A 26,984-nucleotide genomic window follows, 5' to 3' on the forward strand; every position below is an offset into this window, starting at 1 on the left:
CACAGAGTTCTACTGCTCCCCGACGCCACAAACCAAAGACCACACGGACAACGGAGAATCAGAATCCAGTAATCCAGAAGCATGGTGAGATTGAAATTTGCTATTAAAATACAAAATTTTAAGTGAGATAATTCCTCTAAAAGTCACGTATGCCATTTTAAAGAGGTTGACCAATCTTAAACAAGGGTGCCGAAAGATCAATTTAGACTTTAAAAATGAAATGTCGATCTACAAAGCAATGATCCTTAAAATTAGGGAAACCAAGACGGTATCTATATATTTTTAGTGATGGTGGCTCAATTGGGGCAATCCGCGGACGTCAGGGCCGAATTTTCCAACGGCCCACGAAAGAGACGAGAATAATTTCTAGCCGCGTTCGCTTTAAAATCCTTAGAAGAGGTTAGTTAGAGAGCAAATGAGATACCAGAATGATTTGATTGTTTATGGGAAGGAGCTCGTTTTGAGCAAGAAGGGGATTAAGAGCTAAGCTTCAGATCGTCTTAACACGTACTCAATCTCCTTGTGAGTATTTGTGCCGACGTTTCACTGGAAATTCACGATAGATATTTATTTTCTTAAACCACGCGAAGTGAAAGCGCCAAAAGTCAACTTTTTTTAAAAAAGTTTACTAATTTTCTTATGATTAAGCACTTTAATTATCACAGTTTTGAAATAGAGAAGCGCAATTTTGAATACAAGATTTTTTAAACAATCGTAGATCTGTACCATAAATTTCTGGCGGATGAAATCAGTTTATGATATTCATTACGCAATTCAAAGGAGTGGTGCCACAAAAATTTAAAGTCGTCTTATAATTCGACTCTAAAGTTTCGCATTCTGAAAATAGCCGATCAATAAATTGTTACAACCCCCAAAACGTCACCAAAATTTCCCTAGTTTGTCTGTTCACATTTTATTGTGAATCATTACCAAAATTATTTATCTCATTCCACTTCGGCCTCAGAATATTCTGTCGTGGTAACAGAAGTTTATAATATACGCTTACGTTAGAAGTATTTATCTAGACTGAAATGAAGCAGAGTCGACGCAGATTAAAATAGGCTCTTATTTCCAGAATAGAGAAATAAATATTTAAGAGTTTTATTAAAACAATCTTGTTGTATAAGGTCGAAAAAGCACGCTTGAGGATAATAACTGGTTCCATTCGCAGGAAACTGATCAGATCAGAAACGCGGATTTTTTCAACTCCCTCTTGAAATCTGGGGCTGTTGAGAAATACGCAACCAACGCAACCCACAGATGCCATTTACCGGAAGCAAACGAGAGTGACACTACGTTCCGGAAATATCGAACAATGCGCCTGATGACGAACTCGTCGTTCAAGATACTGGTCACTTATGTAGTCAATCCCTTCGAGTTTTACGCTCAACCGCTCTACAACCAAGCCCAATTGTTTAAATTGTCGAACGAATTGAACAAGTACTACCAGCGTCCAAAGAACCAAAATCCACAACTCGAGATTGATTGTGGCAGCCCGTGCACCGTATACCTGAACACCAACGGCTTCTGGTACAGAGCGGAAGTGTTGACCATCTTCGAGCGAAAAGTCAAAGTCAAGTTGGTAGATTACGGAAAGACTCAGCTAGTTCGCAGAGAGAACGTGGCACCTTTGCCGCCCAAATTCCAGCTCCTTCCTCGTCAAGGAATCAAAATGGCGCTATCCACTTTGCGAAACGGATTGCGAATCGAGAGTTTGGACGATAAATTCCAGGAAGACGTCTTCTACAAACGGTTCCTCTCCGAAATCGTCGACTGTCCTTCCGGCCGTAATTCCCTCTACACCGTTCGTTTGTCGGACATCTTCGGAATGACCGATTCGTCAGTCTGGTGGAAAACCATCGCGAATGTGTCCAAACGCTTTACTCTCTTTCGAAAACTATTACAGTCGCGAGTTGGGGTCGATGGACTTGGACGCGGGGCAGCTGTGTCCAAACACCTTTTGCGCCGCTTGGAGCCCCAAAGATGAAATTTGGTTCCGCGCTCGCCTTGTACACGTTACCGGAAACCACATCACGGTTTTTAACGTGGACACCGGCTGCTTCCACGAGATTTCTCGTGAAGATTGTCAAATTCTGCTCCAGGAATTCGCCGCCGTTCCTCGGCAAGCCATTCTCTGTCAGTTGAAGCACGCGGGTGTGAGTTCCAGCCCCTTGCAATTAGAGGTCGGCACTGAACTGTTGACTGAATTCACCGCTTTTAACGACGGCGTGTACGAAGTTGACGTTCATTATTATGTCAAGTAATTTACTCGAACTTGTGCGAAAACTCTATTCCCCATAATTTTTATCTTTTTCTGTATAAAATGTTTTTCCAATTAAAATAATATATAAAAATGTATTTAGTTTTTAACATCATAATTAAAGTTTACTATTTCAGAGATAACTTTATTTTAATTTTGCGTAGGAGATAAGTTGAATGGCATTTGATACTTATTTTTTTCGAAATATATTTTTTAACTTTATCCAAATATGTTTCATCCAGTTGTGATTATAAACTGTGTTTTAAAACTAAAAACTTGAATATTGCACAGGATAGGCAATCTATAATTATGGCTTCTTTTCTTTTGTCATTGATCTCCACTAGATTTAAATCCATAAACCCTGTATTTTCAGAATAAAATGGTAATTTTATATTTAATAAGGTTTTATTTATTAAAAAAAATTTAATTAAATTTTGACGCTCAAAACGATATTCCATCTACAATAAATACAAATAAAAACGAGGATAAGTAATTTTAGGAACTTTCACATTTTTAGTATACAAGGGTTTCTAAACTTTCGGATCTTGGTGGCATTTCTGGTAGCTTTTATTGCTTTAATCTTTAAACGCGAGGAAGCTTCATTCAGTAAATTCTTCTACAGTTTCTGAATTTCGGTTTTAAGTTTTTCGGTGAATTATTTTCTTAATCGGATCATTGTCACTTTACAAATTTTGCGTCATGAAATGGTCACTGGTTCACCACTGAAAACCCACAATCCAAATAAATTTTTATTTGGGTTTCGTTATTTGATGCATTACGTAAAAAAATTCTGCTTTATCTTCACAGTTTGCTATCCTGAATAGTTTTTTAGCTTCGTAATTAATCTCCACGAGAAGTGAAGGCTTTTGGTTTCAGAATCAATAATCCTCCCTTATTCAAGTCTTCAGTCCACTTTGTGAAATCGTTGGGATTCAACTTAACACTATTTTTAGTAAATGATTTTTGCCGTTGCAAATTCCACTATTTTCCGCAACGCTTCATTGAAAAATCTTCTTTAAAACATTGAGGTATTAAGAGCACCTATGCACCCCTGGTTACACCACTGCCGCGAAATATCCGTTCATTACTTCGCCCTCAGGCGCTGGGTGGAGCTACTGAATTTGAAAATTATTATCGACGTAAAAGGTTTAATCTAGTCATTCTTTCTTCAATCTGTGATACCGAAACTATTCCGCGGCATCGCGCAAAGGATCCAACTGCGGAAGTAAAGCAGACAGAGAGCTATGATGAAATATCCAGTGACGCACAGGGGCCAGTAGCGTCCCAAGATGAAACAGTACTGGGTGTCAGTCTCAGAAGCTAGGGGCGACAATCTCATCGAAATACATTTAAAGTCTAGTAACAATGGCCGAGAGGGTGAGACCGACCATAGTGACGCCATCGGAAGAGACACTTGAGATTGGGGAGGGGGCAGGGCCTCTGAAACACTCGGGTCTGGAGGAGAGAAAACCATATTTTTGGCAGACTTAAACGTTTAAAGTTTATTATTTTTAGATTCCGAAAATTAACACGCATTTAAGGTGATACACAAAAATAATTCTGTTTAAATTCTCGTTTTAGTTGGTCTCAGTTACAAGGTGAAGTTTGCTAAAATTGGTTTGCATTGTAAAAATTTCCAGTTTATGAATTTGCCGCTTTTCTTTTTAAGCTTTTCTAAATTTAACAATTGACTGTAACTTTAATAAAATTTGGCTTAGAAATATACAATTATATTTCCGAAATAATCAAGTTGACTTTAAATCTTAATTCTTGTTCTATCGCTTTTGGTTCATTAGTTATTTGCACATTTCATTTAGGGCTCCACTTTAAATTTTCTAAATTATTTTAAATGTTCGTCTTCTTGGCGAAAATATTTGATAATAGAAATTGGATCGCTAATACTTTACCATAAATCTAGTAATTTCGTTACTTATTTGTTTTATTTTAGTTATTAAATGTGTTTTAGTGACAATCAATCAAAATGCAATAATATCTTACTTGCTACTAAATTACAAAAATTGATTTCAAAAATTTAAATATTTACAAAATCACGTTTTTTATGTGCAAGTCTAGTATTATCGTTTTAATAATTAAAAAACCTATTAAAACGGAAAAAGTACAATTTAATATATGTTAATACTAAAGAAAGCATTTTAAAAAATTTTACTTCCATCAAGAAATCGACGAGTTAAGATGATTAGTACAATTGAAAGTCGAATTCCAGCAAATTTCATAATAGCATTATACTCGAAACTACAAATATCTGATCATCAAAAACCAAATGCATGTAACTAACTGAGGCTTAATTTATTGAAAGAAATATTCATAGTTATTTTTAGAAGCACGCTATTTTCAAAAATATTGTGGTTTAATTAATATTGAAATTAATATTGACTCTCATTAATATTAATAAAAAAAGAGATAAGAATTACGTCGTAGCGAGCTCATCGTTGAAAATAAATAAGTCTGTAAACAATTATATTTATCATTCACGGTATCTACTGCACCAAATAGTTCAGTTATTAGAGTCAGAAACTTAGAATATATTCATACCATATGCATGGACTAATTAATATGCAACTAAAATAAAAGTAGTGCTTGGAAATTTGGTTTCCCCATATCTAGTGAAGAGTTACTATTACGTTCGCCATTCCGAGGAAGCGGAATTGCTAGGCAATAAGAAAGGGAGAAAGGAGATGGGTTTCGTGCACTGCGACAGTAACTTTAACAGTGGTTTAATTGATGAACGGAACAAATTTTATTGACAATATAATTTACACTTTTTTATATTTAATACTCACACAAATCTGGGTCGGCTCCCTTTGTAGTCGGGGACATATTAAAATTTTTATATTTAAGAATTTTTAATTTCGGGGGCGATAATTTACGGACTAGCGTGGTTAAGAGCTGGGGTGAATACGACAAAAATGACGGGAACTCGGGAAGGAGTTTTCTTCGAGCGGTTTTCTTACTTGTTTTATTACAAGAGGTGAGATTTAAGGGCGCATGCTCAAACATTCAAAACGGGGGAGGAGAAACGGAAAATATGTCAACAAAAATGGGGTTTAAAAGATTTGACTTTCTTTAACAACGGTTTTTTAAAAGGGGGAGAGACTCAATTTTTAGGCTGTGCTCGATTTTTAACTCGGTTGAGCAGGGAATATGGAAATGTTCAACTTAAAGTTCGTAGTCGGTGGATTTTATCGGGGATTCTTCTTTACGATATCCCGAAGGCGAGGCTCGCTTTAAACGTCCCTAGAGTTATGGCTATCCGGGTCTACGGGGTTCCGGTTTACGCCTTTCCGGATTATTTTTAGACTTTTCGGTTCTACGGGATTCCGGTTAATCTACGCGTTGTCTGGCTGGATGGCTCTTTGTGGACGATTTATCTTTACCGGATGACATACGAGTTCGTATCGCGTTAATTACAGATACCTGGCTATTAAGCGGCGCGGCGTGCTAATTGCATCTTTTGGGGTTACTATGTTTTTCTATTTATCTTCATTGCGAGTTTTATTTCGAGGTCCGAACTTGGGTTTACTTTGGGGCATTCTAGCTGAGCTTACGTTTCATTCCGACTGTGGAGCCGTCTGCGTACTCTACTCTCTATCCTGTTTTTAATGTCTGAAATCCAATTACCCTCCCTTTTCGCCGTGCGTTCTGGTTTTGTTCTTCTTTCTTTATGGGGGGGGGGGGGGGGGTTAAAGTCGATCAGTTTACTTAGGTGCGTCATTACTAGGGGTTGTAATTACGACAAGCGGTCGAGTCTAAGGTACAGGTTCATTGGATGGGAATATTGTCCGCACCAACGACTCTATAATGGGCTTCTCTTTAAATTAGCTAGTCTCTCCTCTCGATATTCTTTGGGTCGACCTGAGGATAGCTTAGTTTTCGTGGGAAAAACCCTAAATTCTAGGTGGGACGCTGGAAAAGGTAAAGTTTTTAACTGTTACTGGGGTTCAGGTGCTCTTTTGGAAGGCTCGGATCTGAATCATATGTAGTGTAATTTGACCTTCAGGTGATTTTCTCTCGTTTCTTTTCTTTCACTGGCGCCGGACGGTGGATCTCTCGACGTTGTATGAGATAGAATACAATGGGTGTTTTCTTTAAGTATAGTCAAACTGGGAATTTAATTTTAAGGCATCAAGTTTAATTTTGATGTTATCGGAGTTTATATATTTTAATAGCTTGGGCTTTCTGGGAATACTTAACTCTACAATTGTAATTTAACTTTATGGAAAAATATACATAATTTACTTGTTTAATTTAATTTGGGTTGTTTTTAAGATTAACTTGGGAGTTCTAAAATCTTCGGAGAGCCAACTTGTATAATATTATTCAATTACCTAAAACACAACATAAGACACAAGACATGATGTTTATAATAATGATAAAGTGTTTAATTATATATATACAGGGTGTTACGGATAAGAGTACCGAAACTTTCTATATGCATTCTATGGGTCTCTATGAGTAAAAAATCTCGAATAAACATTGGTCCTAAAGTGCTTCGTTTCAGAGATATGGGCTCCCAAAAAACTACCCCAAAAAACCAGACACAGCCTTAAATCTGTAAAACAATATTCTTCCTTGAACCAAATTGTTTTCATTAAACTATCAATTGTTTTTTATCCGTGAGGCGAGAAACTTTAATAACAAGTGGCAAAAGTTCATTAATGTCCTTTTAGAAGTAAAATGAGTTTGAAGACAAAGCCATTTTAATTTATTAAATTTAAAGATACAAATGTTATAAAAATTCTAAAGAAATGGTTTTATAATTGTCTAATTCGTTTTGTAGCTAATATGACACATTGGTCTAGGAACGCTTATTGCACGGACGGGCTCAAGAAAAATTGGTTAGAAGCTCAAAGATTCAACCAGCAGTAGATTCCTAAAAGACTGGTGTCAGATCGACACAAAGTTTAAACATTGTTTTTTTTTGTGATTTTCATGTAAACTGGAGAGAGGTACAAATAATATTTCGACTGGTTTTACCAAATAGACGAACGATTGAATCTTTGAACTTCTAACCCAATAAGCGTTCTCGGACGGGCCATATTAACCACAGAACGAATTAGACAAACTTAAAAGCATTCTTTTAGAAATCTTATGACATTCTATCTTAATTTTGATAATTAAAATCGTTCGTAACGACAAAATGTTTTTATTTTGTCTTCAAACTCATTTTACTTCTAAAAGTACATTAATGAACTTTTGCCACTTGTTATTAAAGTTTCTCGCCTCACGGATAAAAACCATTGATAGTTTAATGAAAACAATTTGGTTCAAGTAAGAGTATTGTTTACCAGATTTAAGGCTGTGTCCGGTTTTTGGGGTAGTTTTTTGGGAGCCCATATCTCTGAAACGAAGCACTTTAGGACCCATGTTTATTAGACATTTTTTACTCATAGAGACCCATAGAATGCATATAGAAAGTTTCGGTACTCTTATCCGTAACACCCTGTAAATAATGTTTTCTTTTGAGGGAAGCCCGTATCCGAGGGGTAACATTACTTCCTCCACGTCATAGATTTGCCTTTTTTGTGCTCAACCAGAAGACGACGGAACAGACTGTGTTATGACGTAGTGGAAGTAACTCTTCACCCGATATTGGACCCAAAATATTAAGCAGACTATATTTGAGGAAATACGTTTCTCTCGCCAATATGAAAACCTCAGTTGCGCGAGCTTTATTAGTAGCGAAAGTGTTGCCATCTAACACTAAAAATCAAACAATGGCGATGCCAGTGTTTAACAGGAATTGAAGACATAACCAGTAATTAGGCGAAACAAGTGAAAGCTTCACCAAAGAATATAAAGCCCAGGAACGGAAAGATAGATATTTTTGGCCGCTAATCTCTCGGAGTCTCGGTGTGAACGGCACTTCCGGCAAGAGAAAAGTAGCCATCACGTCGTCTGCTGGATCTGTTTCGGGCTATGGGCTAACTTGCTAAGGCTCTCTCGCCATGGAAAACGACAAAACCAAAGGTACACTAACCATTTCTCTTATTTAGATTAATCGAAAAACTAATATTTACGTGATATGTTATTTAAATAGGTTCAAGAGCTTGTGAAATAGCCTTAAATGAAACCATAGATACCATTTCCAGGCCGCATGGCTATGATCATTTAGATCTGAGTGTTTTTCTGAAACAGTTCAGTAACTTAAAAGAAGTGAAATATCAGTTAATTTATTTAGAAGTAAAGAAATTTCTAGATTTAGTTAGGTAAATTGGAACAATAGCCCCGCCACTCCCTTTGTCCCCCTTTCTCGACCCCCCTTAAAGTACTTTTTAAGGAGATTCCAATGGTGGAAAAATTATTCCCCTCAAAGCATTATTAATTAAAATTTCCCAAAGACTATACATTGGCGCCTGACGGCGACAAGCACGCGATTCGCTCGAGCGCTGTTGGGCCGGACCGGTACCCCCCCCCCCCCAGCCCCGTTCTTATAATCATCATGGATGCATATATAAACCCCTTTAAATATATCTCCTTAAGTATTAATTCCCGAAAAATAATGTTTCACATTAAAAACAAAAGGATTACAATAATGCAAAACGTTTTAGCCGCAATTTATTATTTAGAAAAATAAATGTAAAATTGTTACTTGCCATCAATTATTACCACGGAAAATGCGACATTTTTGTACGTGTAAATTAAAAGTAAAACTGGACTCGTCATCGAAGTATTGGCGCCTCACGGCGCCGCGCACTCACTACGCTCGAGTGCCCCATTCTTGCTAATCAAGCTGTGCCATCTATAACGCGACCTAGAGGACAGTACCTAGTATAGTCTCTTGTGGTGCGAATTAAACAAGGAAGAGCGACTGAGAGATGAATCGATCCCACGCGAAGGTGTTTTCCCTCCTCTTGGATGCATATATTAACCCCACCTACGGACATCGTTTCCGGTGACATCGTACCTAGTATCTAGCGAATTGAATTCGCCGTAAAAAAAAAAAACATTTTCGCTTTGGACACTTTTTAAAAATTTAGTAATATCTCGCCGTTAAATGTAATTCGTCATCAGTCCTACCTTATCCAACACGTACAAAAATCTCGAATTTCCCGAGAAAATCTCAAAATATGTCGTATTTTAAGAGGTAAAAATTGCTGGCAAGTAACAATTTTATATTTATCATATCTTTCTAAATAATAAATAGCGGTTAAAACTTTTTGGATTTCTGTAATCCTTGACAAATAATACACCTTAAAAATAATCAAAAACCATCCTTGACAAATAATGCACCTTAAAAAATAAACAAAAACCAAAAGTACCTTTCTTAAAAATAGCCTTAGAATCTTCCGAACTTGCGGAACTACGCGAAGTCCCGGAATCGGGCATGGTTAGCGGAAATAGAATCCGTTTTGTGAAATGTTTCTTTTTTGTTTCTGGCACCGTCATTTTAATCCTTAGACCCCACTTCTACTACAGCAGCATATTTCGCTAATATTGTGGTTCAACTGGCGCCATTACCACTCCTAACAAATAAAGAAAGGCCGATTTCCGAAAGGGCAAAAACGGCGATATATAGATATTAGGGATGCAACAGTTCCATGTTTTCGGACTATCTCGGTTCCGATTCTTAAATTTGCGCTTTGTCGTTTCCGGTTCTGGTTCCTAGCATTTTTCATTGTTCAACAAAAATGATGTAGGGTACGTGATGGTACTTAGATAAAACTACATCGAATATCCAGTGGCGGCGCCAGGGGTAGGCTACACAGGCTACAGCCTGCTTTATTTCGCTTGTAGGGGCCCCAAATCTAGATGAAGGGGCGCCGAACAGCCCCCTAAAATGAAACTAGAAATATCAAAATCCGAATTAAAAGCCTGCTGTTTTTAAGTTGCGAACACTGAACAGTGATTTCAAATATTTTTTCGAACGCAGCCTTGATTCGTTCTAGTTGCTAAACTAGCTACTTCAAAAAGTGTTGCATTGTTAGACAGATGATAAATTACGCGGTTTTCCGACTCTCCGAGTCACAATTTCCTAAATAAAGATAAAATAAGAGCCGGGAGTAGTGGCTCACTCCTGTAATCCCAGGCGTCCGGGAGGCAGAGTTTGCGGATGGCCGTGTGAGGACGACCACTAATCCCTCAACGGGTGATTGTCATACTTCCGCCACGGGTGTCCCAACCCTATCCCCAAGTATCCCCCCGTTGGCGTGGCCGTAACGCATATCTCGCACCTGATTAATCAAATGGACGAGCGGACTGAATTAACCCACCCGTTACAATCGCTCATAACGAGCTTCTAAAAAAAAAAAAGATAAAATAAAGCGTGGCAACTGGCAAGTGTTTTTGCAACAATTGTAAGTGAAAATGGAGAATTCTGTTGAAGGATGTTGCCCATATGTGCATTGTTATGCTCATCGACTAAAAAAATTACTTCCGAGTACATTTAAACAGGCATGTACATTTCTTTTGTAAATTATTAAAAATAAACCGGTTTTGTCACAGTTTTGTTTAGTTAGTGTATGTAAGGGGGGGGGGGGCAAATTAAAGAATTAAGTAGCCTACCCATAGTAATATCCTGGCGCCGCCACTGCGAATATCATATTACATGTTACTTTTAAATTTAAACAACCCGTCTCCTTATTAAGCTCTCCAACGTAGAAATGTAACGTAGACTAAAAACGTGTCCATCGTGTATGCTGCTTTATGAGCTAATTCTAATAAGTAAAACTTAAAGTAAAGTAGAGTAAATCTCGTAACGCGACTCGATTATCTAAAAAGTCTCCGGCGTGTAGCCTGCGTTATGAACTCATTCTTCGAAGAGTAAGTTAAAATGAAGTAGCGTAAAACTCGTAACGCATTTAAATAAACTACTCGTGTTTAAAGACTGAAATACATAAATTTTAAACCAGTCTTTACCTACTTTTGGCGCCAACTATAAAACTTACTCACTTTATAGTCCTCGAAAAAATGCACCCCCAAACCTTTTGCGTCCCCACGCAGTTGCGTACCCTGCGTACCCTGTATCGCCGCCCCTGGTTCCAAATAGCCTTTAGGGATTTGCAAGGACCTAATATCTAGCAAATCGCGAGAGGACTACTTTGTACAAACGCATAAAATATGCCTCGACAAATTACTTAATGATAAATTGAAAACCAGTTTTGAAAAAATGACCTCATTTGAAAGCCGGCCATGCCGTTCCAAAAAATTTTGCATCAGCATTTTTTTGCAAGATTTTTTTGGTAAGCTAGTGGTGGTGCTAAGAATCGGAGTTGATGAAGCTGTGTTGAAAAGTACAAAGAAGAAAGATAAAGAAGACAAACTTAGGAGTGAACTAGATTTACCTTCAACTGATAAATATGAAAACAACTCACTAAAGGAACTCCTCGCCACGTTACACTACGTCAGCGGGTTTGTTTTAAGAAGGCAAAGTACAAAAAAATGCCCCACAACGCTAATAAAAGCTTTGTTGAAAGACAAAATTTGTGATAGTTCAACGGGAAGTGTAATTGAAGGTTATGAAACATGGACAGTCTCTCTTGACAGAGGGAAATTAATGTTTCCAACCAATGAATGTTATAATCTATTTAAAGAAATTAAAGCGTATTGTGATACCTTTTACACATACAATGTTTTGAAACTACGAAATGCTAAAATCAAGGAGTTGGTAAAAAAAGGAATATTAGAAGATCCTCAACTGAGAAACAAGTGGGAAAAATCTTACTAATGGAGAAGATAAGAACAATAATTGGTTTAGCAAAGTAGTTGACATTTTCCTAAATACAAGAGGAAAAGTTCTTGTGAAAGATGTGAAAGAAGAATTTCAATAAGGAGAAAATTAGCATTGAGAAAAGCTCTAAAAGAGAATAGTAAACCAGAGAAAGCAAATTCAAAATTGAAGACGATTCCAGGGAAGGAAAATTCACCTACTAAAAAAATGCCAAAATTATCTATTCAAACAACTTCGACGAACAACTCGGAATTTAGTTTTTTGAACGGCGATCCAGACGCTGATTTATTTTTACAGTATATGTAAAAATCAAAAAGATACATGTCATAAAGTTCCTAAACCAATTAAAATTTTATTGCAAATCAATTTTTGTGTTTCCGCCAATTGCTTCTAGGACAATCCTTTCAATGATTTCAGTTTATCTATGTTGCATTGGTATTGCCAAACGGAGGGATTATTATTTCTCCCACCCGCAGCCCGATGGCGTCCAAACTCTTGCTCTAAAACGTCCTGATTCAGATGCTGCGTTAATACGTATGTACGAGGCTCCTTTGTTTATTAAAAACTTCACAATTGTCGACCTTGATAGAGCTGAGTATTTAAATTAAAAAATGAATCACTTATAATACTATTAAATCATCGCACACATACCAGTCATTTTTAGTCCCTCAATCGTTTCACGAGATAGCAAGATGTTCTTTCGGATTTAGAATAATCACCTGGTCTGGTCAAAACTTCGCTTTCCCCGTTATTCAAATAGTTGATGAAGTCAACTTCCTACCACTAACAGAGAAAACCGTTTATATTTCAGATCAAAATACCCCTAATCTTTGATCATCTGTTAAAATATTATAACAAAAACAGCTCTTCGAACTGAAAAAAAAAACAGTTTAGAGCTCGTTAGAGGTGCGGCCTTAAAGGGACATACAGTGGCGGACTGGGTCTAATATTTTGGGCTGCCAGAAGACAAAGGGCCCCAGCTTTAACAACTATAACGCTATCATGTTTGAGGGGCCCACTACATGAACGGTCCGTGGGGCCCACCTGCCATCGGGCAGGTTCACTCTATGGCCAGTCCGCCACTGGGGATATATATTATTTTTTATTGTTGATTAATTTGTCAAATTAATTGAAATAGTATTAAAAAATACTCCTCTGAACAACAGAATGACGTCATTCTGCTTTCAAATCACAGTCCACTCCTCCTCCAATTTTTAACACAAAATCTTTGGTCAAATTTTGCCCACAAAGGTATCCATATTTATATTTATTTTCTTCACTACTCATTTAACATTAAAATTTTAAAATTTAATATTATTAGTTTATTTTTTGTTGCAGATTACGGCAATAAATAACTAATTAACTAATAATAATCAATTTTAAAATTTTAATGTTAAATGAGTAGTGAAGAAAATAAATATAAATATGGATACCTTTGTGGGCAAATTTTGACCAAAGATTTTGTGTTAAAAATTGGAGGAGCAGTGGACTGTGATTTGAAAGCAGAATGACGTCATTCTGTTGTTCACAGGAGTATTTTTTAATACTATTTCAATTAATTTGACAAATTAATCAACAATAAAAAATAATATATGTCCCTTTAAGGCCGCACCTCTAAACTGTTTTTTCAGTTCGAAGAACTGTTTTTGTTATAATATATGCCCATTTATGAGAAGTGGTGGTTTAGAAAATTTGGTTGAGTCACTCTTGTAATTTTTTTAAAAATATTAAAAATGAAATGTTTGTATCAATAAAAGTTTTTCGATAACTGAGCCAGTTTTTCAAAAAACAAGGAAACAAAAATAAATTTTTGTAATATGAATCGTGTACCCGTGTGTAGGTGCTGGTTTGCTCAGATTTAAAGAGTGTAATTTAATATTTTTAACAATATTTTTTTAAAAAATACTGAAATTAAATACTATTATAAATAATTATAAGTGAAAAATATAGCAATTACAAAATTCTTAGTTAAAATTTTAAATACTAATAAATTTAAACACCATTATGAATAATCAATTTATATTAAGTGAAAAATACAGCAATTCCGAAATTCTTAGTTATATTAAGTGAAAAATACAACAATTCCAAAAATCTTAGTTATTTTTTATACGAGATGGCGTTGGGAGCCTAAAATGAATGAAACTGACAAGAGAATGAATTCTAGGAATACAAGTAATATTATTCGAGGAATTTAAGTAATATAATTTATTTGATATAAAAAGAAGAGAAAATGTTCAAACTGAAAGTAAAATTAAAATGAAAAAAATTTAACGGATGTGAGTTTCGATGTGTCACCTGTTCGTTCCAAGGTGCGCGTCCTTAACCATTACACCGGCCTCTCCGATGGGTCGACTCTTTAAAAAGTAAGAAACGGAGAACGCGGCTCCCGCTTTCTTCGTAATTTTCTATGTTTTAAATACTTCATTTTTTGACGGTGTTAACTAATTAAATAGTAAAATGTGGCTATCGAATCTAGAGCTCCGAAATGCAAGGAATCCACATCTGGTCTCGGAATTAAAATCGGGCGAGTGGTTGATTTTATAATCACCAGCAAGTAATGGGCGACTTTATATTTTTAACAGTTTTTCGATGTTTCAAATTGTTTGACGGTGTTAACTATTTAAATAGGAAAATGTGCATATCGTGGGCAGTGCTACGAAATCCAAGGAATCCAAATCTGGTCTCCAAATTAAAATCGGGCGAGTGGTTAATTATCCCCTGTAGCAAATTAGAGTCGGGCCGACGTCGGCAAAAGGTACTAAACACTAAAGTCGGCCAACGGTCGGCCAACCTTTGGATTTAGGGTCCAAATGTCCTAGGGGAAAAAGGGTCGGCCGACTACAAAACGTCGACTCTTTACCGCCTTTTAATAGACCTAAGAACCGACTCCGAAACGACGTCATCCCGACTTAGAATGTACTGTATAATTACGTCGAAACGACTTACTTTTTGATATTTTAAGTGACTGAAAATGACCAAATCAAACCGTAAATACCTATATACATGTATGTAGTTGGTCAAGTCCCATGAAAGGGAGTGAAACAATGAGTTTATTTCCGTCAATCGGAAAGCTCTTGAATCTAGAGTACAGAGTTCTAGAATTTCTTGGGGCTTAGTAAAAGTGACGAATAAATCTTCATTAATAATATCTTAGTCTAACATATCTAGCTATACGAATGTAACCTACTTGAGCTGAGATATTTTTAATAAGGAAATATTCTCAGATTGAATATATAATCTTTTTCGAAAAAAATATAATACAGAAAGGATGTTATTTTAAAAATATTACAATTTGTTTTATTAAATCGCCAAAGTTTCACAGTTTTGAGCTATTAATTGGCGAAGCGTGACCTTAAATCGACCCTTTGTGCCACAGGGGTAATAATTAAATGTAAGGTCTATTTTAATAGTCCCAAAAAAGGATTTACGGTTTTAGTGTCAAAAAACGTTCGGACGTTTTTAGGTCGGCATTTGGTCGTCGACTATAAAGCGACTTTTCGACCGTACCCCGACCTAAAACGACTTCATGTGTTATAGGGGTTATAATCATGCGCAAAAATAATGGGTGACTTTAAAGTTTCGATTCGCGGATCCGTCCCGATTGTGTACACGTTAAGTTGACGTGACGCGAATACCGTTTTGGGCTGCCTTGAAAAGCATCCTATACAATTCAGCGGGTTTTTAAGGCGGAGGGAGAAGTGAGCTCTAAATATACTAAATATAAGACTTGTTAAACACTCTAAGAAATTCACAGGTGTCCTTATATCTTGGCATGTCATTTTTGGACACTGTTTCTAGTGCAGTAGCTACAGTTTCGCTGAGAACCTGGGTTGCATATTATACCTAATAGGGAATTCAGAGGTACAATTATAATTACATTCCCGTAGAATTCACACCATTACTATTACTTACCTTTATTTTAGCCTGAGAAGTGAGGAAAACATGTGAGTAAGTTCATTTTGGCACGTGTTTGTATTCTCCTTTATCCCGAAGTAGTTTGTAGTACTAGCTGAAATTCACTTTTCAATTAATGCTCTCTCCATTTTTCCGCATTTTTCTAGTGAAAGAAAATATAGCATTTCTGATGGTCTTCATAAAATGTGGAGCATCGGATATAAAAAAGATAGGGCGATCCTCATCAATCGCATACATATTTTGGGTAAAATATCGCACATTTTTATTTACTCCCTCAAAGTGACATGTACGAAAGAACTTCCGATTTTTTGAAGCTCTGTCACCCACTATCGCAAGGATTTTGAAACCATGTGCTTCCAATCTTCTGATCGCTTCGCAGATTATTGTATATAATGCGCTTGACGAAGCAGTTGTCGTTGGAAAATGGGCAAATGGAATTTTGTGACTATTTGTGATACCTCTAAGCGTGAGTTGTAGAATGTGCGTAGTGAGAGGTGGAGTTGACGAACCTTTCTAATCACGTTCTATGTCATCTAATTTATTGTGTTCTGGCTAAATATCTTTAAATCCTGTGAGTTGTCCAGTGTTCTTGTGGCAAACCAAATCGGGTTTAACATCTTGTTCATCTAATAGTACAACGAAATATTTTTTATGTTCTTATAGTTCATGAAGATTAGTTTCTTCAACCATTTGTACAGGGCCGGATTAAGACTTCATGGGGCCCTAGGCCAAAGTTAATTTTGGTGCCCCCCTTTCAATAGCGAGCTAGGCGCTTCCTCAATTTATAATTGAGAAATGGAAGGAAAATTCATTTTGCTGCCAGATTTAGTATGTCGTCAGGGGCTAGACGGCAGTCCGTCAGAGAATGTGGCAATCAAACGTTTTTGGTTCATAGGGGTGGACGCATTTACTAAAATTACTCCGGAAAATATTTTGTGAAAAGCAAATGATTAAAGTTTTGTACTTTTATTTTTTTCGAACCCTCTTGGTGCCCCTTGTAGGCTTGTTGCCCTAGGCCCAGGCCTATTCGGACTATTGGTTTATCCGGCCCTGCATTTGTAGAAACTTCTCGTTGTTAAACCGACTAGCGTTATCCAATGTATGACTATGGTTATACAATGTTCTAGTTGTGGGCATCGATAAAATCTTAGATTTCCTTAAAATGTTGTATGCCGCTTTCGATTTGTTTTTCATGTAACAACACCAATGTAAAAAAAACGGATCCCACCTTATTCCGTATTTAGATGTCTCCATAGCTTTAATTTGCTTTTTCAAAACTATAAAAGTGAATGAATTTTCTCCAGCCTCTCGAACTTTAGCTTTGCACAGACTCTGAATCTGCTGTATTTGACTTTTCGTTTTCTTTATCTCCATCACTTTCTTAGTAGGGCGCTTGACAACCTTTTGAACTTCAATTTTTTTGGCAGCAGTTCTAAACCTCATTTTTCGCAAGGTTCCCCTGTATATGGTACATTCTGAACAACGTTTTTGGGTTTTCTTCACCTTAAGGAAACGAAGACACCTAATACTATGAATCGATTTTAGTACATCATTGTAGAAACCCTTTTTCCAGAATCTCCTGTTATCATCAGTACGGTTTATTCTGAAAGAGTCTACCCAATCTTTATCGGTATTACCTGAACACAGCTGAAATTGATCAACCTTGCTTAGAAGGTTAATAATATCGTCGTTATTTTTAACATCAATATTTGGGCATATATTTTCAGGAGGAAAATTATTTCCAAAAATATTAATCTGAAAATCGATTTTTGGTTCTAAATCGAATTTACACACAATCGCTTTGTAATCATTCTGATGTCTTGAAAATATTGCGGTTTTCTTGGATACTTGCATAGACTAACCTGAGGAATTAATTTGGCAATTTCCACTTTCGCACTTGTATTAGCAGATGGTACCTTTTTTATGTAACAAATAGCAATTTAAGTATAAGTTAAAACTAAAGTAGGCTAAACACAATTTTCTACCTCTAATCTTGTAGTCAACAAGTTGATGTCATGTTCGGAGAATAGTTCCTTGCGCCGAAACGGCACGGGTCTAATCTTCGGTGTCTCATTTGTCCCTTGGGTTGATGTTAAGGTTTTTCCATTACCCGTTTGATTTAGTGGAGTATTTACCACAGAAACTCAGCTATTGGTCAAAGTTGGTGTTTTTAACATTGTGGGAGTTAATACGTCAAAAAGAGGAATGGGATCTGGGTAATCAAGAGTTGGTCCTTGAAATCCACGAAAGTGCCTCGAACAAACGTGGCTCCATTTGTTAAAGGGGCTCCAAAGTTCAGTGGCAAAAAAGAAAAAGAAAATTGAGCATGCTTTTCATTCCCCCAACCCCTCACTCGACCTTGGCAGAGGCGGGCAGAGTCAACCGTAAATTTCGCACTTTACTGACTTTACACATTTTGCCACCGAACTTTGGAGTCCCTTTAATATTTTCAAAGGAAAGATCTTTTCTACGGCAGGCTAAGACCCATCTTTTACACCTCTCGGGTTCAGTTTTAGGAGAAGGAAATTTAACAAAAAAAACTCCAGGTGCTCCATTGACGCATTTAGTTTTCCGGTTTTCTTTGGAAGGGCTTGGGCCATAAAGGCAAGTTTTAGTCATTATTATCTTTCTAGATGGAAAAATATAAAAAAAAAGAATAGTCATATCATTCCACAGTTAAATTATAAACCTACAAATAAAAATCATCACCTTGGGGGTTATCCAAAAGTCATAAATTAGTATTAAATTTAATTAATACCCAGCCAAGTATTCTTTGTAGCGAAGCTCATCTGCCTTTTTTCGAAACACTCGATAATCGCCACTAACTTTAACTTTCGTGATTAAAAAGCCGACGAAATTTCGCTCTAAAGTATGGGGGGGGGTGGAAACATCGGCCCCTTATGCGATTTGGAAGCCCTCACTGAAGATCCTCGCGTCATTTCTTCGTTCTTGATCAACAAATAACGAGTCCAACCAGCCGAGCCTGTAATGGCGTCATCCCTCGATTCATTACTGAAATATTAAATTGAAAAACTCTTTGGATTATTGAAACTATCGTCAGCTAAATAGTGGTCCAGCAAAGAATCTAGCGTACAAAATTTCATTTGCTATTACAAATTTTTAGTAGGTTGCATCTCGAGAAATTAATTTTTACACACTTTACAATATGCAATTTTGCCCGTTTAAAAAATCTGGTACAATTATATTTATAGTCCCCTGAATGAAGTCCTTTGCTGAATAATACCAACGCCTGGAAATCGGTCTGACGGCATTTTCGACCATCCGGACGGAGAGGGTCAAGGTCGTACCCGAAAAAAATTAAAATTCAACACTTTAAGGGGAATTTTCACCACCCTAAAATTGGTTTAAAACCATTTAAATGGATAGAGGACGTTCGAAAATGGTTATACAAAAAATTTCATGTTAATATTTCCAGTATTTGATTTGTTATTAACAAACAAATTTCGTGTTTTATCCGCCCCGACTCGAGAATCTCAAACCGCTTGGTTAAACCTACCTGCAGCGCCGTCTCGTTAAAGAAATATTAATTTCCCGGTTTTATCGTTTTTCAGTCAGAACTGTCGTCTAATAATAAATAAATAATAATAATAATAATCAGCTAGGCTAATACCCAAGGCACCACCTTAGGCCTAAGTCATCAAGCGACTTTTGAAGCCATTAATTCAGGTGGCCGGGTTACAATGCGTTGGAGGGTGGCGGCAAGCCCTGCATGCATGGACTAATTAACACAGGGACACCCCGTTCCCGAATATTTGCTTCGGGCGATTGTTAAATGTGCGCTCTGGCGGTATAGTTAAGAACTAACGGAAAACTAGGGTCAAACGGGGATGAGTAAAGGGGGGATGAACATAAAGCTAGTCCATGTGGCTACCACGTTGTGGTGCGTACAGTTTCGTTTTTCGGATTTAAATTAGTTATAATTGTCCATGGATTAATCCATGAATTGTCCTTCTTAATTTGAACTAAATAGAAAATGATTTTTTCTTCATAAACGTATGAAGCGATGTTTATTTCTCCACTTAAAAAAGGGAAAAAATGAATTGGATGTCGATTTTGTTTTTGGTAAGTGTTTACCAAGGCTTAAGAAACAGCCTTTTTATCGCTATCAATTTCAAAATTTAGCTATTGTAATATTGATTTTATTTTGTAGATGATGATGATGATTTGGGGTTTAGAGAATGGTTTAAAAAAACTCCACTCATATGCTGTATCTTTAATAACTTTTACAAGATTTACAGAGTTTTTCATTTTTCCCAATAAAAATATAATCTAAAAACGATCATAAAACATATTATTGCAGCAAAAAAAGACCGTTGTAAAACATGAGATAGAACCGTCTGCTACTTTTTCAAAATTCAGAAGTGATATTAAAACTACTAAATGGCGGTAGCCGTTTCCTTTTTGTGACGTTTTGACCCGGGTAAAATTCTGCCGGGGGGGGGGGATAAAAAGAGGAAGAGCATTTAAAAAGAGTCTTTCGGAGCTCCCTATAGGAATAACATGGGAACGGGGTGTCCCTGTGTTAATTAGTCCATGCTGCATGCCACGAGATCGAGCCAACAGCTCCCTACACTAACTATTACCGTTAACCTCGTCTGCTACGACATTCTCCTTGGCTTTTTAACCGAGTTATATTCGTAGATTGTAGTTTATCGTGTTTTTAAAATGCCTTACACGTCACCCTTTCTCAAATTTTGCCGCTTCATTCTTTTGGCGCTGCACGTAGGTTCAACAACGATTTCTGAAAATTTGGGAGCCGTTTCATGTAGGTTGCGGAAAAAGAAGCGTAAATTATTAAATACTTTTCCAATATCTATAAAATTTCAGGGACATAATCACTAATATATTTTCTATCATTCTGTAAAAAAACCTCGTAAATTTTGGTTTTGGTGACAATTCCCATTTAAAAATAGATATATTTTATAAATTTTGATAATATACATTTCTACGTTTCAGATTCTAGGCGCCATCTGGTAAGAATTCAGGCATTTAGCGTTACCCCTGTGAAGGTATCTTTTTCTTTGTATCCAATAACTATATTTGGAATTCAAGGACAACATTGAACAATTACGTAACGTACTAATAATGCTTTAATTTTATTTTCTAGATATGGAGCTTCGAGTAATTGTTGTAATGGCCGTAGTTGTCACTGTTTGCGTTTCGAAAATGGTCTCTGGAGCGTTGTGCTTCTGCCATTACCTCAGCGGCTCTTTGCCCTCAATGTACCCGAGTCTGAGCTGCGTCCGATCCTGCTACGCCCAAGAGAGATTGCACAATCTGTGGCTCCCGCTCGTTCGATGGTGGAGGAAAGGAAAACGCTTCTACTAAATGCACGAAGATGTCACCACGGTCTCACTTTCAGAAAGCTACGTCTCACAGTTTGAAGTCACTGTTGTCACGCTTTAAATACCTTATTTAATGTTTTAAATGTTCATATACTTTGTATGAATAAAAAACTTTCCAGCACGCTTGTGTTTATTTCGTTTCTGGAAATTTGGAAAGGATTTCGTCTGAGGCGGGAAATATTTCCAGAGGGGAAAAATGACTGGGCTGCCACCAAAATATTAACAGCAGTTTGAGGAATAAGATAACTTTTCCTAATAAAATAAGGAAATATTTTTTTAAATAAATTGCAATGTAAAAACAAGTTGATCCAAACTTTGTTTGAAATATCAAAGTTGTAACATAAATATATTATTTTTGTTAGCTTGTTGCCATCATTTCTGTTTGGTCATCATACCAAGGCCCTGATCGCTTTAGAGCTTGCCTGTACAATGATTACGTGGACACTACATACATACTCTTTTTTTATGTATTGATACCTTTTTGTGTACAATTTAAAATATTTAAAGGGAGTTAGAGTACCCCCAATTGCGAACATAAGCAAAATTGCTCGTGCGTGGCTGGGGGTTTAAATACCTATTTTTCAAACAATTTAGGAAACTTATACAAAATTTTGTTCATATAATATTATCAAGAATGTATTGAAGTTACTAAGAATATTGGACTACAGGATTCTGATTCCCATCCTCGCAGCCTTTGTAGCTTAAATTCGTCTGCTTTCCAATTCAAGTTTGCTATATGGTATAACCTTGAATGCGCCTTAAATGCAGACGAACTTTCTCCACAAAAGCTGTGAGGATGGTACCAGGGGTTAATGCTATGCTCATATATTCTTAGTAACTTCAATACATTCTTGATATTATCTCGAAGCGAGAATAAGGTTAATTTTAGAAGTCCAAGAGATTGAAAAGATAAATTATACCAAAGGTTATTAACCATGAGGTTATTTTCTTTTAAATAAATTATATGAGTTACATTGCCTTATATTTAAATCGATAGAGTTATATAACCTGAACCTAAATAGTTTGTCCGATCATTTTATACATTTTTCTCCTAATACAATACTTCTAGTTATATGTATATCTGGTATTAGGTGGGGTAATGGTATCACGAATCTTGTACGTATTGAGTAAAATTATTTTTGAATTCATTTGTCTGACAGTGAATACTTTGAAATCTCTGTATAATAATAAACGTGGCTCAACATTATTTCTATTTAAACGTATTATTTTGCGTTTTTACCTCTCAGAGGGGCTTTTGTTATACAATTACCGGGTCTGTCTGTCTGTCTATGTGTCTGTATGTCTGTCCTATGAACGCGTTCGTATTATCCGTGCAAAGGTTAATCATTGCGTTCGCAGTTCCTCGAAATTTCTGCGTTCGCAGTTTCTCGAAAGGGTTGGTATGGAATACCCCAGCGGCTAGGCTGCTTCCTATTTGAGTATATTAAAATGTACATGATAGGCGCCACACTCCCGGCTCATTTACAGATCTCATTCTTTGGAAAAGAATAACGTTCAATATTAGGTTCCTTATAGATACATTTTTAAGCATAGCTATTAATATTTATGATAAACGATAATTAAATAAAATAAATTAATTTTTTGTATTTGTATCTCTTTATTGCCAAGTTTCACTAATCATAAATGTGTTGAGTGTGATCGCTACAGCATAGCGCTCCAATTTCTGATTCAGAAAATGTATTAGGATCCGTTGTTCAACTTCTTTATTCACGCGAAATTCCCATAACCACGTATTAAAACACAGCCGCGCCCTCTACAGTGGTGCAACTATTTAAGAAGAAAGAAGTGACGTCATCCCAGGAACTATTTTACTAGATTCATTCTTTCGTTGAGAAATTACATCCTGATTTAGTGCATCATAAAACCCAGTGACCGTGGCTGTAAAACATTACAAAGAATTGATGAAAGCTGGGTCCTCAAATCATCAAATTAAGTGTTCAAAATCAAAAATCAAAGTTATTACACGGTTATCCCAATAAATAATATTGAAATCCTGATTTGTTTAGAAATAATTTAAAAAACTCGATTTTATTAAAAAATAATTAAAATAATTAAATGCATCATTAATATTATCCGTGGAATGCATACAAAAGTAAACACTTGAAAAGTCGAGTTATCCCAAAAATTCTTTGTAATTTAGTAATTTTTAAAAATAATCAATGAAATGATTCTGGAAATTCCCAAATTTCCACAAAATCATGAAAATCTAAAAATTCAGGCAAGTAACGCTGGAAATCGCGTTTCTAAAACACGTTATCAGTTTGGCGATAATTTTCAGCACCCCCCCCCCCCTCTTGTGGGGTCCTGGTGATACTCCGTGATACCAGATTACAAAAATATGTCTTATCTTTGGACTTTATCACAACTCAAGTTCATATGGTTTCTAATTGTATCAGGGTTTAGTCGAAAAGTGAGTCATAGCTAGCAAAGCGACTGAGGTAAAGTCCAAGAGTTAGAATTTTGAAAACCAATCTAGGCGAGACTGACCCAGGCAGAACAACGCTGCATTCCATCTTATTATATTCGGACAATTCTCGAACGAAAGTATTATTTTAAAATATTATTTGAGGAGCCAACGTTAAAAGAGAAGTCATTGAAGAGAACAGTTTTCATGTAAGTTACTAGTCGAAACTAGTTTTAAAATATTTATATTTTAATTCTACTTTAAGTTGGTTGGTTAATTGTGGTGTCACAAGGTGACGTTTGCTAAATTTTAATGGTGGTACAATACTTTCGAAATTAAAAGGTTAATATTTAGGTCCTTGTTGTTTTTATTTCAAAATTTATAAATACTTTAAAAATGCTTTTTTTGGCTTAAGCCATTCTGAAACTTAACAATTCGCCAGTTTCAATAACGCTAAGGTATTTTCAAATACCACAAGTAGAGCCAACTCCAATATTATTGACACGCGCTGTTATATTATTGCAATTGGTCAGGATGGTTCTTTGGTCCTATATTATTTTTAAGATCAATCTGCCTTATTCAGTGCAATTTTTTTTGAAACCAACAAATGGTGCTAGTGTTATTGAAACTATAAAATTGTTTAAGCCTTTTTAAATTACGAGGAAGAAGGCTAAAACTCTATTTCCTAAATGACCAAGTTAAAATGATTTGGTTTGTTTGCCGCGAATAGTTTGTTAATCATTTGGGACGTTACAATTTCTCAATAATTTCAAATCGTCGTTTTCTTGGTGCTTATTACTGCCCTTAAAATTGGACTCCTGAGAACATTTCTATTCACACTCTGTTACCATCCTCGAACTCATCGCAAATTATTAATTTATTGATCCCAATTAGAAACGGCACCTTTTCCCGACGATTGTGGAAATATCAGCCAAAGTGTCTTCGAGCCACGGAGTTCTACTGCTCCCCGACGCCACAAACCAAAGACCACACGGACAACGGATAATCAGAATCCAGTAATCCAGAATCATGGTGAGATTGAAATTTGCTATTAAATTACAAAATTTTAAGAGAGATAATTCCTCTAAAAGTCAGGTATGCCATTTTAAAGAAATTGACCAATCTTAAGCAAGGGTGCCGAAAGGGCAATTTAGACCTTAAAAATGAAATGTCGATCTACAAAGCAATGATCCTTAAAATTAGGGAAACCAAGACGGTATCTATATTTTTTTGGTGATAGCGGCTCAATTGGGGCAATCCGCGGACGTCAGGGCCTAATTTTCCAACGGCCCACGAAAGAGACGAGAATCATTTCTAGCCGCGTTCGCTTTAAAATCCTTAGAAGAGGTTAGTTTTAGAGAGCAAATGAGATACCAGAATGATTTGATTGTTTATGGGAGGGAGCTCGTTTTGAGCAAGAAGGGGATTAGGAGCTAAGCTTCAGATCGTCTTAACACGTACTCAAACTCCTTGTGAGTATTTGTGCCGACGTTTCACTGGAAATTCCCGATAGATATTTCTTTTCTTAAACCACGCGAAGTGAAAGCGCCTAAAGACACTTTTTTTTTAAAAATAACTTATTTTCTTATGATTAAGCACTTTATTTATCATAGTTTTGAAATAGAGAAGCGCAATTTTGAATAGAAGTTTTTTTAAACAATCTGGCGGATGAAATCAGTTTATGACATTCATTACGCAATTCAAAGGATTCGTGCCACAAAAATTTAAAGTCGTCTTATAATTCGACTCTAAAGTTTCGCATTCTCCAAATAGCCGATCAATAAATTGTTACAACCCCCAAAACGTCACCAAAATTTCCCTAGTTTGTCTATTCACATTTTATGGTGAATCGTCTCCAAAGTTATTTCTCTCATTCAACTTCGACCTCGGAATATTCTGTCGTGGTAACAGAAGTTAATAAAAAACGCTTACGTTAGAAGTATCCGTCTATAGACTGAAAATGAAGCCGAGTCGACGCGGATTAAAATAGACTCGTATTTCCAGAATAGAGATATAAATATTTAAGAGTTATATTAAAACAATCTTGTTGTATAAGGTCGAAAAAGCACGCTTGAGGTTAATCACTGGTTCCATTCGCAGGAAACTGATCAGATCAGGAACGCGGATTTTTTCAACTCTCTCTTGAAATCTGGGGCTGTTGAGAAGTCGTCAACCAACGCAACCCACAGATGCCATTTACCGGAAGCAAACGAGAGTGACACTACGTTCCGGAAATATCGAACAATGCGCCTGTTGGAGAACTCGTCGTTCAAGATACTGGTCACTTGTGTAGTCAATCCCTTCGAGTTTTACGCTCAACCGCTCTACAACCAAGCCCAATTGTTTAAATTGTCGAACGAATTGAACAAGTACTATCAGCGACCAAAGAACCAAAATCCACAACTCGAGATTGCTTGTGGCAGCCCGTGCGCAGTATACCTGACTACCAACGGCTTTTGGTACAGAGCGGAAGTGTTGACCATCTGCGAGCGAAAAGTCAAAGTCCAGTTGGTAGATTACGGAAAGACTCAGCTAGTTCGCAGAGAGAACGTGGCACCTTTGCCGCCCAAATTCCAGCTCCTTCCTCGTCAAGGAATCAAAATGGCGCTATCTAATTGGCGGAGCGGATTGCGAATCGAGAGTTTGGACGATAAATTCCGGGAAGACGTCTTCTACAAACGGTTCCTCTCCGAAATCGTCGACGGTCCTTCCGGTCGTGATGCCCTCTACACCGTTCGTTTGTCGGACATCTTCGGATTGACCGATTCGTCAGTCCGGTGGAAAACCATCGCGAATGTGTCCAAACCGTTCGTCGAGAAGAGCGCGGTGGAAGTCGGCGCCAAACTGAAAGTGGTCGTTACGACGGTGGTTTCTCAAATTCACTTTTACTGCCAGATTCCGACAAACGCCTTCCAGAGCGCTTTACTCTCTTTCGAAAACTATTACAGTCGCGAGTTGGAGTCGATGGACTTGGACGCGGGGCAGCTGTGTCCAAACACCTTTTGCGCCGCTTGGAGCCCCGAAGACGAAATTTGGTTCCGCGCTCGCGTTGAACACGTTACCGGAAACCACGTCACGGTTTTCAACGTGGACACCGGCTGCTTCCGCGAGATTTCTCGTGAAGATTGTCAAATTCTGCTCCAGGAATTCGCTGCTGTTCCTCGGCAAGCCATTCTCTGTCAGTTGAAGCAAGCGGGTGTGGGTTCCGGACTTTTGCAATTAGAGGCCGGCACTGAACTGTTGACTGAATTCACCGTGTTTAACGACGGCGTGTACGAAGTTGACGTTCATTATTATGTCAAGTAATTTACTCGAACTTGTGCGAAAACT

General features: G+C 36.9%; 1 protein-coding gene across 2 annotated transcripts; it reads left to right on the forward strand.

Annotated features, from left to right (window-relative positions):
- LOC149959181 (tudor domain-containing protein 1-like) lies at positions 1 to 26,984 on the forward strand. Of its 2 annotated transcripts, none has more exons than XM_090165154.1 (2): positions 1 to 84; positions 25,755 to 26,984. In XM_090165154.1, exons 1-2 carry the CDS (start codon positions 82 to 84, stop codon positions 26,958 to 26,960), a joined length of 1,209 nt encoding a protein of 402 aa, XP_090021280.1. In that variant the 5' UTR covers positions 1 to 81; the 3' UTR covers positions 26,961 to 26,984. The 2 variants fall into 2 exon arrangements, 1 of the variants encoding a protein (XP_090021280.1); XR_016478379.1 differs by lacking the exon at positions 25,755 to 26,984 and adding an exon at positions 1,172 to 1,820 and having other exon boundaries at positions 10 to 84.

This window comes from Leiobunum rupestre, chromosome 2 (genome assembly GCF_980474605.1).
Source record: "Leiobunum rupestre chromosome 2, qqLeiRupe1.1.hap1, whole genome shotgun sequence".
NCBI lineage: Eukaryota > Metazoa > Arthropoda > Arachnida > Opiliones > Sclerosomatidae > Leiobunum > Leiobunum rupestre.